This window comes from Episyrphus balteatus, chromosome 4, assembly GCF_945859705.1.
Source record: "Episyrphus balteatus chromosome 4, idEpiBalt1.1, whole genome shotgun sequence".
NCBI classification, from domain to species: Eukaryota; Metazoa; Arthropoda; class Insecta; order Diptera; family Syrphidae; genus Episyrphus; species Episyrphus balteatus.
Window position 1 is genome coordinate 16,468,378 of NC_079137.1, and position 18,153 is coordinate 16,486,530.

The 18,153-nt window shown below is 29.9% G+C and overlaps 1 protein-coding gene across 1 annotated transcript in view; it reads right to left on the minus strand.

Moving 5' to 3' along the window:
* Window positions 1–4,228: 4,228 nt before the first annotated feature.
* The window catches only part of LOC129917990 (uncharacterized), a 107,108-nt gene continuing 93,183 nt past the window's right edge, over window positions 4,229–18,153 (minus strand). Inside the window, exon 2 of the mRNA XM_055998273.1 lies at window positions 4,229–5,322. Within this exon, the coding sequence (XP_055854248.1) occupies window positions 4,498–5,322 (825 nt within the window). The 3' untranslated portion in view covers window positions 4,229–4,497. The remainder of the gene's footprint in view (window positions 5,323–18,153) is intronic.

The window sequence follows — 18,153 nt, forward strand, 5'->3', positions numbered from 1 at the left end:
TAAAAAGGTTACTCATATTAAAGAAAAATGTTTCCGTTAAATCTGACACAAAAGTAGCTATAATTTATAAAATATAAAGGAACAACCAATTGATTGAGTCCTTTTATTTGAAAGTGGTATAAGTCCATGTAGTAAAAACCATTTAGTTTACGTTCAACAAAATATTGCAGCCATTAGATGCGTTAGTTACTTGATTTTTTTATTTGAACAAAAAAAAAACGATTAATTTTTGTTTTTGGTTTAATAAATTGATATTTAAAAAAAAAATTGTGAAATGTGAATTATACCACTTTCAAATACAAAGACTCAATTTTCCGTGAAATCAATATTTTTGAGGTTATGTATATTAGGTTTTTATTTTGACACTAGATGGCGCATCAAGAGGGTTAAAGTTTTTTCTCATTTGCAATAGGTATGTGTTGACTTATGAGGCCATTTTTTTATATATATATATATAATTTGCCAACATACTAGTCAAATTCGTCGTCCCACTCGTACAACTCAAAAAAGTATTTACGATTCATTTATTTAATTTTAAAATTAGTACAAATTTTAATTGTTAAATACAAAAAACAAACACTCACATGACACTTGCGTTTTAATGTCATTTGACTGAAAAAAACTTAAGCGTTTCCTCAAGTAAAAAAGTCTCCTCAGACGTTAACTTGAGATAAATTTCGACTCCAGTGATGAATATGAACATGAATAAGCATTCGCTTGAGCGAATGCTTAAGGTATTTCTCAACTCGAGTGATGACTATGAATTCCACCCTAAGTTTTTAAAAAATTAGTTTTAAAACTCAAAATTTTGAAAAAAAAATGATCATGAAATTGAATGTTTTTTGGAATGATGTTTTTTTTTCAAAATTTTGTTGATTTTTTTTTAAAAGTTTGCTTATGTGTTCAATTGACTTAATATACTTTCAGTCAAAAATTTAAGACCAGTTGTTTATTTATTACTCAAGATATAGCCTGAGTACTAAGCATGCTTGGAAAACAACATTTTTTTAGAAAAGATTTTAGAGTTCTGGGTTTAAATCTATATGAAAAGTACAAAAACTAGTGTTATTAAATATTTTCGTCTTTTGATTGCATTCAAAGTTTGATGCTTTAAGGACATCTTTTATGTTGAAATGAATTTTCGACTAATTTGTAATGTACTCAATTAAAATTAAAGTTTTCAATTTGTTTATCCTTATGAATCATTTTTTGTTGTTAAACGTGCAAAATTTAATTGATCTACCTAAGTAGGTACTGAGATTCCAAAAAACACGGCAATTGAAAGTATGTATTGGCAATTTGTTTCTTCTGTTTAAATTCAACTTAAAAAAAATTACCTCTCATCTAAACGGGGGAAATAGACCCCTTACAGGATTATTAAACAAATGTTTCCGTTAAATCTGACACAAAAGTAGCTATAATTTATAAAATATAAAGGAACAACCAATTGATTGAGTCCTTTTATTTGAAAGTGGTATAAGTCCATGTAGTAAAAACCATTTAGTTTACGTTCAACAAAATATTGCAGCCATTAGATGCGTTAGTTACTTGATTTTTTTATTTGAACAAAAAAAAAAACGATTAATTTTTGTTTTTGGTTTAATAAATTGATATTTAAAAAAAAAATTGTGAAATGTGAATTATACCACTTTCAAATACAAAGACTCAATTTTCCGTGAAATCAATATTTTTGAGGTTATGTATATTAGGTTTTTATTTTGACACTAGATGGCGCATCAAGAGGGTTAAAGTTTTTTCTCATTTGCAATAGGTATGTGTTGACTTATGAGGCCATTTTTTTATATATATATATATAATTTGCCAACATACTAGTCAAATTCGTCGTCCCACTCGTACAACTCAAAAAAGTATTTACGATTCATTTATTTAATTTTAAAATTAGTACAAATTTTAATTGTTAAATACAAAAAACAAACACTCACATGACACTTGCGTTTTAATGTCATTTGACTGAAAAAAACTTAAGCGTTTCCTCAAGTTAAAAAGTCTCCTCAGACGTTAACTTGAGATAAATTTCGACTCCAGTGATGAATATGAACATGAATAAGCATTCGCTTGAGCGAATGCTTAAGGTATTTCTCAACTCGAGTGATGACTATGAATTCCACCCTAAGTTTTTAAAAAATTAGTTTTAAAACTCAAAATTTTGAAAAAAAAATGATCATGGAATTGAATGTTTTTTGGAATGATGTTTTTTTTTCAAAATTTTGTTGATTTTTTTTAAAAAGTTTGCTTATGTGTTCAATTGACTTAATATACTTTCAGTCAAAAATTTAAGACCAGTTGTTTATTTATTACTCAAGATATAGCCTGAGTACTAAGCATGCTTGGAAAACAACATTTTTTTAGAAAAGATTTTAGAGTTCTGGGTTTAAATCTATATGAAAAGTACAAAAACTAGTGTTATTAAATATTTTCGTCTTTTGATTGCATTCAAAGTTTGATGCTTTAAGGACATCTTTTATGTTGAAATGAATTTTCGACTAATTTGTAATGTACTCAATTAAAATTAAAGTTTTCAATTTGTTTATCCTTATGAATCATTTTTTGTTGTTAAACGTGCAAAATTTAATTGATCTACCTAAGTAGGTACTGAGATTCCAAAAAACACGGCAATTGAAAGTATGTATTGGCAATTTGTTTCTTCTGTTTAAATTCAACTTAAAAAAAATTACCTCTCATCTAAACGGGGGAAATAGACCCCTTACAGGATTATTAAACAAATTCTCGGAAACTCTTTTAGTTTATAAAATATCAGCAAAAAAATCGAAATGTTTATAAAAAACTCTAAAATAAATCATACAAATTTGGTAAACCTTTATTAAAGTAATACGAAATAAAAAAAAAAGAGTTATATTGACTTTGTATTTATTCGAAATATAAAATGGTTTTCGAATGAACATTAAAGACAGTTGTGTTCTTTGAAAGACAAACTTAAATAAAAAATGTACATGGGCTTCAAGTCTAATTGATTTGGTTGCAACTAAATTGTGCAAACATTTCTGTTACAATTAATTTCTTCAATATGTTGGTTTTGTTATTTAAGTCTTTTTTCAAAGAAAGAAATTAGTTTAATTATTGACGTCATTGGTTTCAGACTGTCATCTTTCAGGGCAATTCGAGATTGTGACAAAAAGTTGTGCCAAAAAGTAATGTTATCCATATGTGATAATGGAAAATTTATATTAGAGATGCCGCTAACATTCGGCCACTATTCGGTATTCGGCCTATTCGGCCTATTTTTTACCGACTTCCAAAAAGGAGGAGGTATTCAATTCGTCTGTATTTTTTTTTTTTTTTTTTTTTTTTTTATGTTTGTTACCGCATAACTTTGGACTGAGTGAATCAATTTTGATAATTCTTTTTGTATTGGAAAGCTGGTGGCTGCAGTGTGGTCCCATTTCAATTTCGTTCACTTTTAGCCATAGGAACTATTTTAAAAACAAAAAAACCCAGTTTTGATCCATGGAAGTCGGTTTTGTTTTTTTGCTAAAAATGATTATTCTATTAAACTATTCGGCCGAATATCGAATACCAAATGGAGAAGAAAAAAGACATACCTACATTATTGTACCAAAATGTGTATTTTATTAAAAAATTTTAATTTTAGTACTTATAATCTACTAAAGGCAAGTTGTGGTGAATGAAAACTATTAGTTCCGCATTTGTTGGTACTAAACGATTACGTTTATCTTCGTAGACTATTCCTGCTTCGAAAAATAGTCTTTCGCTGTAAACACTTGTCCCAGGAGAAGAAAGGTAGACTTTAGCAAATGTTGTCAAAATATGAAATTTTGTAGTATGTGTTGACCACCACTTGTATGGGTCCGCCGCCGTTCGATCTTGGCGAACAGTCCTCATATATAATTCGATTTTAGATGTCTATCTTTGCAGTAGTATGTAGTGTGTTCAGACATTTATCTTAAAAGTAGTTCAGTTATTCATGGTTACAATACGATGTTGTTGGGAATATTTTAAGCCACATCTATTCTTGAGACAAAGTATATTTTTTTTTGAAATTACCAACGTTTTTTTCTGAGTGTCCTTGGCCGAATATTCGGCGGCCGAGGAGCGTGGCCGAATATTCGGTATTCGGCCAAATCAATGTTCGTGGCATCTCTAATTTATATAGGGAAATGTAAATTGATTACCTGGGGAACTTTTCAAGTTATAAATCAAACCCAAATCTAAATATCTTTCACCTTTATTCTAGCATTTTTGGTTACACCCATATTTGATAGGGAAAAATTATTATGCATACATAAGATTAAGCTTTCAAGAACATAACTTACTTAATCCTCAAACAGTTCAGTCTTACTGGTTTGTTAACTATTTTCTTTTTTTATTTTTAAAAATATCTTTAGAGAAAAAACAATAAATTAGTTTATTTAACACGCACATTAAAAATTACTGGTCAAAAAATACATTCAGTTTTAAAATATTTTTAAAATCTAAAAATAAATTTCAAATTTTTGATTATGGCCTTCCTTTGATAGCATGTGTTTTGGGTGCATCATTGGGTGATGGAATATATTCGTGCATGTTGAGGAGCATTCCTACTGGGACATTTATTGGTTTGACATCTCTGTTAAATCTATAGCTGCGATAGTTTTGCAGGGAATTCGCATAAGCCTGCAGGCCATAAGGTATATTACTAGCTGTGTCCGGCTCCGTTGCTGAACGTCCGGCAGCGCCAGCAAAGTCATTGATTTGTGGTTGTGGGATAATTTGTGGAGCGTATGCCTGCTGCGCCATAGGTGACATATAGGGACTGATTGGAACAATGAGTGGACGAGTTGGAATCAACTGAAGGTACTGCACGCCGCCATCGTTAACCTGAGGCTGTGGTAGATATTGCATCAAGACTGGAGTTGGAGGACTTTGTTGAGGTTGAATATGAGCCTGATGATGAGGCTGATGTTGATGCTGATGTTGATGCGGATGCTGATGCTGATGCTGAGGTGCTGGTGGCATAGGCTGGAAATTTGTTTCAAGTGCTGGTGACGTTGGTAGTCGTGGTGGTTGAGCTTCAGTTCGGTAAGTGGTTATTGCGGGTGAATATTGTTGTTGTTGTATTGGATACGGATGAGTGAAGAGCTGTGTTGTGTAAATCTTGGATGGAGTTGAGCTGCTTTCATACTGCTGGGCATATGCATTAATCGAGTTAAGAAGCGGGTCATCGTGCTGGGATACGGTTTTAGTATTTGAAGTGTGCGATTTTCCACTTTTTGTTGCAATCTCTGGATTAGATACGGCATAGGCATAGGTACTTAGTAGACATAATACAAAAATGCGAATCATCTGTGAAAAAAAAGATGACAATCGAGTTATTTTTCTATTGTAGAATTGTTTAATAAAGTATTTCCTACATCTAACCCTAAGATATGGGTGCCTTGTAAAATGTTAAACGATTTTCCTTTGCTAAAATAAGTTTTCGGATTGAAAAAAGTAGCTTTTCGTGCCATTTTTAATAAGAAAAACCCTTGGAAGGGGTTATCGTAACAAAGCTGAATGAGAAAGGATTTAATTTTAATGGATACTGGTTTTTGTCTACATATAAGTTTTTTAAAAAGACATTTTGCAAAATAAGACTTCGCAATATTTTTACAATTTTTTTGTAATTTTAAATCTTTTAATAATTTTTAAAGTATTGCTTAGCTTTTAAATTTTTTTTAAGGCTTGATAAGAAATTGAAAAATAATAAAAAGCAAAATACCGTCATAGCAATAAATTTTAGTGCCAGATATAAATGGAGAAATAAATAATATAAAAAAAAATGTTTTGCAAAGTGGAAACATAGCCTGATAAAATCTAATTACAAATTAATGCAAATTTAAAAATTATACAAAAAACAAAACGAACCTAGTATTCCACCGAATAACCCCTTCCTCTTCAATCATAACATCGTGAATTAATTAATAATAATTTTTATTATAATTTAACAATTAATTAATAATTATAATTAATAAAAAATGGTTAAGTGCCGGTTTGGTCACAGTCGATTATCTTTTAATCAAGGATTATTCCATACAAAAATCCTTGATTAAAAGATAATCGAGTGTCAACAAACCGGCCCTAAATCTAATAAACAAAATTTTTTTATTTCGTCAGCAAAAGAATTCAGTGAAAAACATGCGAATAGTATATGTGGCTGCAGTTATAATTAGTACTTAGATACAAAGGAATTTTTTTTTTCAAACAAATTAAAAGTCCCTAAGTCAAACTTTAAGAATGTTTCTAAGCCGATACTGATTTAATTTCGAAAAGTTTAACTTTTTAACTGACCCAGATCTCAAAAAAAAAAAAAATTAGTAAAATTATTAAGCATTTTTTAGTCTGCTGTTGAAATTTTTGAATTCACTTTTTTTAAGCTTTTATTCTTATTCTTAGCTTACACCACAATTTTGGTTTACAAATTTTTGTTTATCCTTATTTCATAATATTTCATCCCCATGTATATAGTTCTACTTTGAATAAAAAACACAAGGAAACGCCATACAATCACAAAAAAATTATCCTGAACTCAAACGAAAGAGCTTAGCGAAAAACTTTACATGCACCAGAATTATATAAGTGACAAATTAATTTGCATACAAAACAAAACATTTAAATAACACCGTTACCTTTATATATCTATTAACTAGATTTGTTGCAAAAAAAATAAACAAACTAATTCACAATATCACTGTATCAATCTGCAGGAGCTTGATACAAATATTACATTGGTTAACCAACTCTTCCGAAACTTATATACTCTCCGGCGGAAGATCATTCGTTCGCATGCTCTCCCCAATTCATTTAAAAGCAACAAACAGTATAAATCTGGTGGGGAAAATAGGAAAATATTTAATCAATAAAAGTTGCAAAATATGCGGTAATCGTTCAATTGCTCCAGCAGCATTCAACCAAAACTGCGTTGAAAAATGCAGAAAATGAAGGAAAAACTAACAAAGAAAAAACCCGACTATGGTCAAGGTGACACGCTCTACCACCGACCATCGCAAAGTAATTCTCATCGTCATCGCCACCACCAGTGGGTGGGGGTTTTTATTATAAGTTTCATTCCCACTCACAAATGCAACAAATTGTGCAACACACAGATAGCCGAGAGTGTAAAACTGCCACTTGTTTTGCCGGTAGTTCAATGACCAAAAGTTAAATGACTGAAACCAACCTGTCAAATGACCGGTTAGGTGTTAAAGGCAGAGTCCGGAATTGAATTGACAGATTACGATGAAATGGTTCATCTGGAAATAGACAACTTACAACCATGTTTAGACCCACGGCACTGGTGTAGTTTAACATAGAAAAGCAGGTAAAATCGAGAGTTTCAATTGAGATGTTTGGCTGAAAGTCTAGTTTTTAAAACCACTTTTGCGAAACAAGAAAAAATTGCTCATATGTTTTATCCTTTTTGAATTTTTATTTCCTGCCTAAACTGGAATGTAAGAAAAACATTTAAGCTTTTCCATTTTAACTTCAACAATAATGTCTAAGAGTATACAACTATGAAGGTAGAATTCAAATGGCTCCTAAAAGTATGATACTTCCGATGGGAAAAAAAAAATACAAGTTGAACTTTTAAAAGCTCCGGTGAAGAGATAATTTCGTGAATGAAATTAAATATAAAAAATTATACCCTCACAACAAGTTCAATAAAGCAACATTCAAAGGCGATATGAAACTGCAAGTAAAAATATAGATAAAGTATAGGCCAATCTAAGCTAAGGTCAATGCCAAGATTTGCGTATAAAGTTTGCATAATGAGAACTTCAAACACTTTGATTTTAATTCATTCTTTATTTTTTTTTTTTCGATATTGCTAGAGAATAAAAAAAAAAAAACACTTTTAAATGGAAATGGAATAGGACTATAATGCCCTTGAATTACTTACTTGATGGTAAGAGTATGCTAACAATGTACACAACACATATGTCTCTAGCTAGTTGAACAAGGATTATTATAAAGTTTGAATTTTCAAGATTTATTTTTCCTTAAAGAACTACCTTTTTTTGTATTCTATGTATACTATAGTTACAGTACATTCTTGAAGATAAATACGTTTTTTCCCCGAGTCACGGCCGGTTTTAGGGGGGGGCAGCCAGGGCCGTCGCCCAGGGGCTCCGAAGGCGCCCCGAACTTTTACAAAAGTTATATAAATAACACGAAGTCTTTCCAATCGATGTTTTATTTATTTTTTCTTTCACAAAGGCGCCCCAATTTTTTTTCTATTTTACTTTTTCAACTGCGCCCGTATTTTTTGTCCTAAACCGTTTGAAGAATGAAGGCGCCCCCAATTTTAGGTTAATTTGTTTGGCTTTCGGAAGGACAATGGTGTCCAAAATCTTCGTTCATCTTTGAAGAACAAGGCGCCCCAATTTCTTTTGGAAAACTAAAGCAATCTTAATATTCCTCCAACCAATTTAATTTTTGCAAAGGCGCCAATATATATAAATCACTAAATCATAGCTGGTAATATGGAGAGGGAATGCGTTTCTTTATTTTTTCCGGATATGGAAAAGAATAGACCGATGAGACAAAATAGTTTATGGAGAATATCCAGACTGTAATAATGAATAAAGAAACAGAAGGGAGACGGGCAGAATCCCGAAATCCAAAATCCAGAAAGCTCAAAATCCAGAAAACCTAATTGCCGAAAACTAAAAACCCAGAAAACCCAAAATCCCGAAAACCTAAAATCCCGAAAACCCAGAATACCGAAAACCCAGAATTCCGAAAAACCAAAAACCCGAAAACCCAAAAACCCGAAAATAAAACAGAAAAAAAAACTCTTCAAAATTGTGAAATTTTAACTGAAACATAAAATTAAAACCAATTAAATAACAATTTAAACATACAATTATTATAAGTTAAATATTAAAATTCATAATTCTTTTGACGATTTTTCCAACTGAACTCAATCACAACTTTTGTTGTTTTGTTGCTGCTGAAAGCGCAATAAGAACTTGAAATCATGTAAAAAAGAGATATTAACGGAATCATACACTTATATTGTTTTTTACGTGTTAATGTTAACACCTTAATTACACACTAAGGATTGTTTTTGAAACCGAAATCTCGAAAAAATTTTCGGGATTTCGGGATCCCATTCTGGATTTTGGGTTTTCGGGGTTCTGGGTTTTTCTATTTTGGGTTTTCGTTTTAAAATGATTTTTTTTTAGAGTATTTAAACCGGCACTGCCCCGAGTTTACGAAGATTTTAATAAACAGGGTGTTGCACAGTCACCGCTCGGACAAAAACTTGTAGAGTCATTTGGGGTAAGATCTCTCAGTGGGTAAGAGCGCGCAGTGCTTATTTCTCGAGTTGTGTCCAAAAAAAACTAAAACGAAAAATGAGGAAATCAGCGCTTAGTAAGACGTCAATAAGTGATGACCTTCGCGATTGCGTGCTCAGCTCCATTTTTTTAAAAGCGGGTTGAAAAAAAATTATGCTGATATCTCTAACAGAATCTTCACAATTTCGCCTTAAAGTGAAAAGTGCGCGCACTTCCCCAAATGACTCTAGCTTGGACGTAATTATATCTTATATATTTCTAGATTTTGTTTTCTTTAAATAGCTCTTAGTTCGCGTGATTGAAGACTATTTTTTTCTTCTTATTATGAAAAGCCAATTGTGTCTTAAAATAGTTTTTTCTACAAATTTTATTAATATTTTTTATATTTTTAAACAAAATATCAAAATAAGTAAGTTTCAGAAAAAAGTTACATTTTAGAATAAAAATAGATAAAACACTTTAACTGAGTTGTTGTTATTCTTAAAAATCTCAAAAATGTAAAAGAATTTTCAATACCGCTAAAAAACCGGCAACAGTTATTGTGTAGGTATTATTGAAAAATTAAATAATGTTTTATTTTACTTAGAGCCAATTTTTCACTAACCAGATAAACCCCAGTTAAAGCTTATTCCTACGGACTAAAGTTTATTTTTATATTGACATTTTTATTTTTCTGATAGTCATGTCGTTTTCGATTGGCTCTCCGGAAGCGTCCGGAATCAATCATCATTCGCCCAAGTTTGAAAGGCAAAACGCTTCTCAGATTTCAAAACAGAATTCAAATCAGAATTCACTAACATGTCAAAACAAAAACACTCAATCAGTGTTTTTTGTTTTTTCATTCAACAATTTATTGTTTTCTGCAATTCAAATTAATTACAAATCAAAAATGGATACATTGATGGATAAATTACCATTTTCTTCGAATAATGATTCATAATTTTCCAACTCTAAAGCCATAACTTGCGTTTGCAAGAAAAAAAAAAAAAATAATACAAATATTTTACAATTGAAATTTCAGACAAATAAAAAATTGAGTGGAAGCGATTTGGACTGTTCCATTCGATTTCAAAATGAGTCAATTCTTGAGTGAAACCAATCGAAAACTACATAACTGAGGATTCAAAAATCAGGGTTTAATTTTGGGTTTAAAGTGAGTGTATTAATATTATGTCGTTTTCGATTGGACGTCCAAAAGCGTCCGGAAGCATTCAGAAGTCTTCTGAAACCGTTTTATTGGCTTGAAAATGACAGCTAGAACGCTTCTTAGAAGAGAAATTCTCTTCTCGATTTCAAATCAGAATCAAATCAAGAAGCACTAATAAATTTATACTTACATGTCAAAGAAACACTCAATCATTGTTATTTCTGTTTTTCATTCAATTTTTTTTTGTTTTCTGCAATTAATTTGTTAATTTATTTTCAAACAAATAATAATTTATTTGTTTTGTTTTGCTTTTAAAACATTTTCCAAAACGAATTCGACATTAATTGGTTAAAAATTAGGTACGATTTAACGATATTTTTATTGAACAGTAATTATAGGTATATACATATACAATTTGCTTAAGGCTAGTTATCTAAAAATTTACATTGATTATATTAGTATTATGTTGGCACAAAAGGGGTCTAACGTTTTTACATTGTTTTTTTTTCATAAGCTAAATTTACAGTTAATTGTAATTGTGTTTGTTTTAAATATTAATTCTGCTGGCAGCTTCTTAACTCAGGTTGTTCAAGTCCGGTTGTCATTGAAAAAATTAGGTACAATTTTCTTTAAATATTAATAATTTTTCAAGTCGTATGCCATGTTTGACATTTTAAATTTCGCAGAAAAACAAACACAAACACAAAAAAAAAAACAGAATTGAGTGGAAGCGATTCAAACTGTTTTATTGGATTTCAGAATGAGTGAATCCTTGAGTGATTCCAATCGAAAACGACATTAATGTCTTTGAGGAGTGTATTAAAAAAAAACTTTTTTTCTCTGAATTCGGAAAAACGTATCTCAGAAAACAAATTGGACATATTAATGTAAAACGATTTTTATATATTCCAGAATAATCATTTCAAGCTCTGTTCAAGCAAGTAAAAGGAATCAGAATATGCGCTAAATCAGCCAAAAAATGAGAGCAGAACGTTGAAGTTCAAATCAAAGTTGATCAAAATAATAATAAAAATACAAAGCTAAATTATTCTGGACAACTCCATGGAACACTAAATGACAGATTGTAAATAAATTTGGGCAAGGGAATATGTTTCATTTTTGTGCTTCTGCCCACAACAAATCAAAATGTATTCTGTCGAACTTTTACAGAAGCGTTATGCACCAAACAGAGCAAAATCATTTCAATTTTTACTTGCGATATAGGTACTATACAGGGTGTCCCAAAAGTTAACGTCGAAACGAAAACGGTAGATAGAGTAGGTGGTGAAAGTTATCAGAAAAATAATAAAAACAATCGCAGCCATATATTTTGGGAGTTATGGGCATTTGAAAAAAAGTCGAAAAAATGGTCACCCCGTGACGGTTTTTCATTTGCCGTGACTACAAATCTTAATTTTTCTAATTTTTTTCTTTTGTTACGGAACCTTGAATAACCCTGCTATCAAATGCATTCAAAAATTTTAACTCAGCTCCATCAGTTTTAAAGAAAATATTACTTTTTTACCCAACTTAGTACTAAAAAATTTTACATGACTCTAATTCAATGAGCCGTAGTGTAAAAAAAATGCACTAAGATGTTTCGGTAAGTTGCCTTAAAAGTTGGTTTGTTCAATTCTCTTTTCAAAATGGTACAACATTGTTGGGAATATTCCATAAATAACCGAGATACATTTTTTTTTCTTAAGAAATCCGACTTTTTTTTGAGGTAATTTTTCAATATTATTCAAGTTTTGTACCCTTTCAGAACCTTTCAGAATACAAAAACTTAAATAATATGGAAAAATTACCTAAAAAATTTTAGTAAAATTAAAATTTCTCAAAAACGGCTCCAACGATTTTGTTTAAAATTCAAATATAAGTTTAAAGACAAGGTCTATCTTTTAATAAAAAATTTGTTTGAAAATCATTATTAACGGTACCTGCCATAGAACCGTTTTTTTCAAATCCGATTATCTCCGAAAGTGCTTATTTGCTTTCAACGAAACTTTTTGTAAAGAAGCATTCATATGATTCAAGTATAAATCAAAAATAAAATATCGAAAAAAATAATTTTTGGATTTTTAAAAAAATTTTGAAAATTTTTTTTTGAAAAATCTAATTTTTAAAAACCGGACATTGATTTTTTTTGAAATTTTGGTTTTAGATGTTGATTAGTGATTTCTACAAAATGGCATACCAATTTTATTTTAAAACTTTTTTTCAAAAAAATTATTTATAAAAAATTAGTTTTTTAAAAAACGGCTCTAACGATTTTGAAAATTTTTTGTCTAAAAATGCATCTTAATATATCAATCAAAACTGCATACTTGTTTTGAAGGGCAATCTGATTTCAAATTTTATTTTATTTTTTTAAAAAACGAATTTTATTTTTTTTTCCAAATTTCCATATAAAAAGTCTTAAAAATTTGAGCAACTTTAACTCTAAGAGCAAGTTCGTGCGACCCAGTCGTGCATTTTATTTATTTAAAAAGTCAAGAACGTCATATTTCAGGAAGATATATTTCAAACCCTTCATTATTTTCACACGAGAAGATAATATTTAACATTATTAATCGAACTATATACATAGTGATTTCAATAACAATACTGGAATGTAAGCATCGAATAAACATTGAAGGGAGAAATTAATCTGAAGCTCAGATAGTAGTATAAAAATTTGAATAGATATAGTCAGATAAATAAGTGAAGACACTCCTAACCAAATGTCACTTTTGACGACTAAGTACATGTTAACACCACGAAAAATGCAATACTGAAGAATTTTATTATGAAACTACAACTACCATACCTTACCTACGTATATATACGTTTGGCAAAACAAATAGGGTATTACATACATACAGTCTTAAAGCTGAAACACAATCACGCTTCAGGGCGTCGCTTCGTTGCGTTACGTTGAGAAATCCTCAAAGCGCGCTTCTGTCACTTTGACTTTGAACAGCTGATTGCAACATAAAATCTGCTGTCAAATAAAAAAAACACAGTCACTCACAAAATTATTGGGCCAAGTCTTTATCTTGATTTAATTGTGGAAAAATGAAAAAGGATATTAATGTGTTTAAAAAATGCATAGAAATTTGTTTATTCTTTAATCCTATAGTTATAAAAACAAAACCAATCAAAATATATTGTTTTTAACAATAAAACTCAGTCTAAAACATCATTAAATTTTTTTTGTTTTTAATACGTAAATTGTTTTGATTTAAAATATCTCGATGTCGTTTTTTTGTGCAAAATCTATATAGAGAAATTAAAAAACACACATAGTTTTGCAATAATTTATTTTTTTTTATTCACATTTGGCGCAATAATAATGTGGGTGACTGTAACTATGACTGTTAAATGTCAGAAAGCGAGCAAAAGTTCAGTCTGGTTGAACTTTTGCTCGCTTTCTTACGTTTCCTTACGTTTGTCAAAAAAAGCGTACGTAAGAAAAGCGTCATTGTGTGAGGATACACAGATTTCCAATAGTTGAACTTTTCGCAGTTGTCAAAATCGACGGCAAAGCGTGATTGTGTTTCAGCTTTTATTTATTAGATTTCACTAAACAGCTCTAAACGGCTTCATAGTTATACAATGCATAAAGTTTAGTGTAGCCTTTATGCAACGTTACATAAATTTTCATTTATAAAACATTTTCTTATCCATTATAGTTATGCTAGGTTTGTGTCCAAATAAGTACTAAAACTGGAAAGTTAGTACTTTTAATCACGATAAACAACTCCATCTGTCGATAAAATAACTCAATCTGCTCCGAAAATAAACAAAAAATTAAAACAAAACAAAAAAAAAGCAAAAAGGTGAGCGATGTCATACCTATAAGGATGCAAATCTCTAAAAAAAAACAACACATTTCCTCATTTGTTTCACTTGATAACAAATTGTTCACATGAAAATATTTACAATCCAAAAAAATTACACCATTAAAAATGATATACATACATACATATGTACATAGGTACATGAATCAATTTCTATGTAAACAAAATAGAGAAAAGAATAGAAAATACACATATTTACTGCGGGCAAAAGTTAGTTAGGAAAAAATCTCCAAAAAACACAATTTATTATTTTTTGTTTTTTTTTCACTGCAAATTATTCATTACAAATTAATCAAATGCCAAAAATGAGTTCTTCGATTAAAAAAAAATATACAAATCATTTGCTGTTTTGTTTTCTTTTTTTGATTTGATGTTCAAATGACATTTGAGAAAAAAAATATTCTTATTCAGGCTCTAAACAACACCAGCCTTATTTATTAGACTTCACTAAACAGCTCTAAACGGTTGCATAGTTATACAATACATAAAGTTTTATGTAGCCTTTATGCAACGTTACATAAATTTCTATTTATTAAACATTTTCCTAGCCATTATTGTTATGCTAGGTTTGTGTCCAAATAAGTACTAAAAATGGAAAATTAGTACGACAAACAACTCCATCTGTCGACAAAATAACTCCATCTGATTCAAAAATAAACAAAAAAAAAAATAAACAAAAACGTGGGCGAAAGTTCTCAATGTCATATGTAGAAGAAAATCTCTAAAAAAAAACACATTTCATTTGTTTTTGCTTGACAACAAATTGTTCACTAGATTGGATTGGAAAATGTATTTTCCGTCGGCTTTTTTTGGTTCACATGTATGAAAATGTAGACATAAATTCTATGGAATAAGAAAAAGATGAAGAGGTACACATATGAATTTATAAGTACTGCGGCCAAAATTTCTCGTAAATCATATCAGGAACAAACCTCCAAATTCCTTATTTTTTGATTAATTGACTTCAAGTTCTTTATTTTTGGAAATGTAATCCAAAAAATAAATTCTTCAATGAAAAAAATATATACAAATATTGATATTTTTTTCTTTTTCTGAAAATTATTTGATGTTCAAATGACATTTAAGCAAAATATATTCTTATTCAGGCTCTAAACAACCTAAAAACTCGTTTAGCTTATACAACTTCTATTAAACGTTGCATAAAGTTTATAAATGACAATTTTCTGTTTAAAGACAATAGAAAGAGTATATAATGCTATGTACTGTCTATGATGAGTTTATAAATAGGGCTGCACAATTATAATAATAGGCGGCATTGAAAAATTTCTTTCATTCACATACTTCTTTGTTTGATTGAAAATAATCCAGGTTAATTACCCCAAAAAAACATTGCACTCATTTTTGCCAAATTTGATAAATGCACCATTTCATTATATTTTTTTTAAATTATTCCACACTGTCATCCAAAAATGTCATATCACTCTCTTGATTCTTGTATAAAAAAAAAAAAAACTTAAGATAATATAACTCGTTTTAATCAGCCCTTTTTTAATTTTGGATGTGTTTCTTTCTATTATTCTTGGATAATTCAATATTGTTTTTCTCGAATTAAATTATGTATGTAAAAAATTGGTGGCAAAACGCTTTGAAAAGTAAATTATATAATTTCATTATATATGTTTTTTTATATCAAAAGTATCTTATTCCAAAACAATTCAAGTCAAACGAGCCCTGATGTTAACTTGAACAACACGTGCGTACGTCCATTTCACGTCCGTATATTTAGTTTATCTGAGTCGGCATCAATCAGTTTCATTGCAATCCTCCATGCTTTATTGGAATTTGACACCTGAAAATTACTTTATTCATTACAATCACAACGTGCGGGCGATCGAATCATCAAAATAATTTATATTCACCGGCAGCATTTGCATTGCGATCTTCTAATTTTTGACATAAATACGTTGTTAGCTTTTTCTTTTTGACAGAAGCTATTCATCGACAACAAACATCAGATTGTGGTAGTTCGTGTTTTTTAGTCATTTCAATTGTTTGGCAAACGAAAGGAATTTTGATTGATGGACTTAAACAGGAATATTTTTATGTGTAATATATATTTCTTTTTTTGGTAAAGATATCAAATGTTGATCTACTATAATAGTTATTATGTAACAAATAATAGAAAGTGCCAATCCTTTCACTATTAAATTGTATTACAAAATTATAGTGTGTATATGTATAGTGAAACAATATAATAATAATAATTCACTATATAAGTCATCATCTCTCCCACTCTCATTCCAATGCACTCCTCTGTTGAATCGATGCAATTAAGTCATCAATTGGCTGAGTAATTGCCTAATTTGTTCAATGACGACGCTCACCTCACCTACGCCTTTCTATCCTTTCTGGCAATCTAATTTCTCATGGTATAATACTTTTTGCCTAGTCTTGGTGGCACCCAAGCACGATCTTTCTGAAGATCAAGTTCGCTGCTTAGCTCTTTCGTTTTAATTTATATATTTCGATTTTCGGAGGGAAAACAACCATTCAGGCGTGCAAAGCTTCCAGTCGTTGCACTCCCTTTATGTTTGGCTTTGTTTTGTTTTTCTTTTGTTCATGCAGATGCAGCACTACTTTGCCGCTGTGTCGTGCCATCTGTGTGTTATAAAGAAAATTATGGAATTTAATCTTTAATCTTCAGCTTCCTTATTCTTTGGCCAAGTGCAAGAGCTAACATTCCGGTTTAATGTTTTAGTGCAGTCAAATACAAATGAAAGTAAGTGGCACTTTTGTGGTGAGGAAAGCATTCATTAATGTGTGGCGCATATAGTTATGGTTGTGATGAATAAGAAAATTTTCAAAAAAAAAACACGTGTATTGTCGTTGTTGGAGAGATTAATTAACGATGTAACACTTCAGGTTGAACAGGTAAGTTAATGGGTAGACAAATGAGTGTATGCATTCATAATAAGAGATTTAATTGTATGATTTATTATTTGTTTAATAGATTAGTTCGCTCAGTTTACTGTTGACCTTCTCATGGAGATTAGGTTTGTTTATAAGCACAACAACGTAATGATAGAAATAGTATTGTTCAAACCAATCTCGATGATGAATTCATCTTTTTGAAAATATGTTTTTCCTTGACTGCTGATTTTGTTTTTTGATATGGGTGGTGTTTGTATGAATAATTATGTGAAAAATTTTACTGCAACTAAAGGAAGTTCGATAAAATTTCTCGATTTATCCAAACTGAGGGAAAAGACGCTGCATAAAATGTGTTGTGGTCATATTTGATTCTACGTTGTAAAAAACTTAATTAATTAAAGTTGTAACGTATTTAATATTTATATATTAAAATTGTCATCAAGCTTATGTAACATTTTAATTTGTCATATAAATTAAGAAACTTGCATTGATTGAAACTTTTTGTGTTTTGAGCAGTTTAAGAATTTCATGTTTTGATCGTCAATACCATTTAACACTCATATGTGTTAAGAGCGTTAACAAAACATATTGCAGGTTTCATCTACAACTAAAATGCACTTTTTGTTTTCTTAGAGGCTAAGAGTTTTTTTTTAATTTCCAAAAACAATTACACTACAAAAAAATAATGCAAGATCAATTTAACACTGTTATAAAACATAATGAATGAACAGTTTGTTGTTATGGAAATAATTCTTCTTCTTATGATTAATGATAAAGCTATAATTTGGCTAGTCATTTGGATATTTCCCATGAGTATCTTACCATCTTCAATATTATATTAAATTTTGAATCCTAGGACGGTGGCAATATCGCCGCGAGGTGGAAAGTAAAATCCAATATCAAACTCAAATAAATTGAAAACGATTTATTTTAAATAAAATTACAAACTGACCAC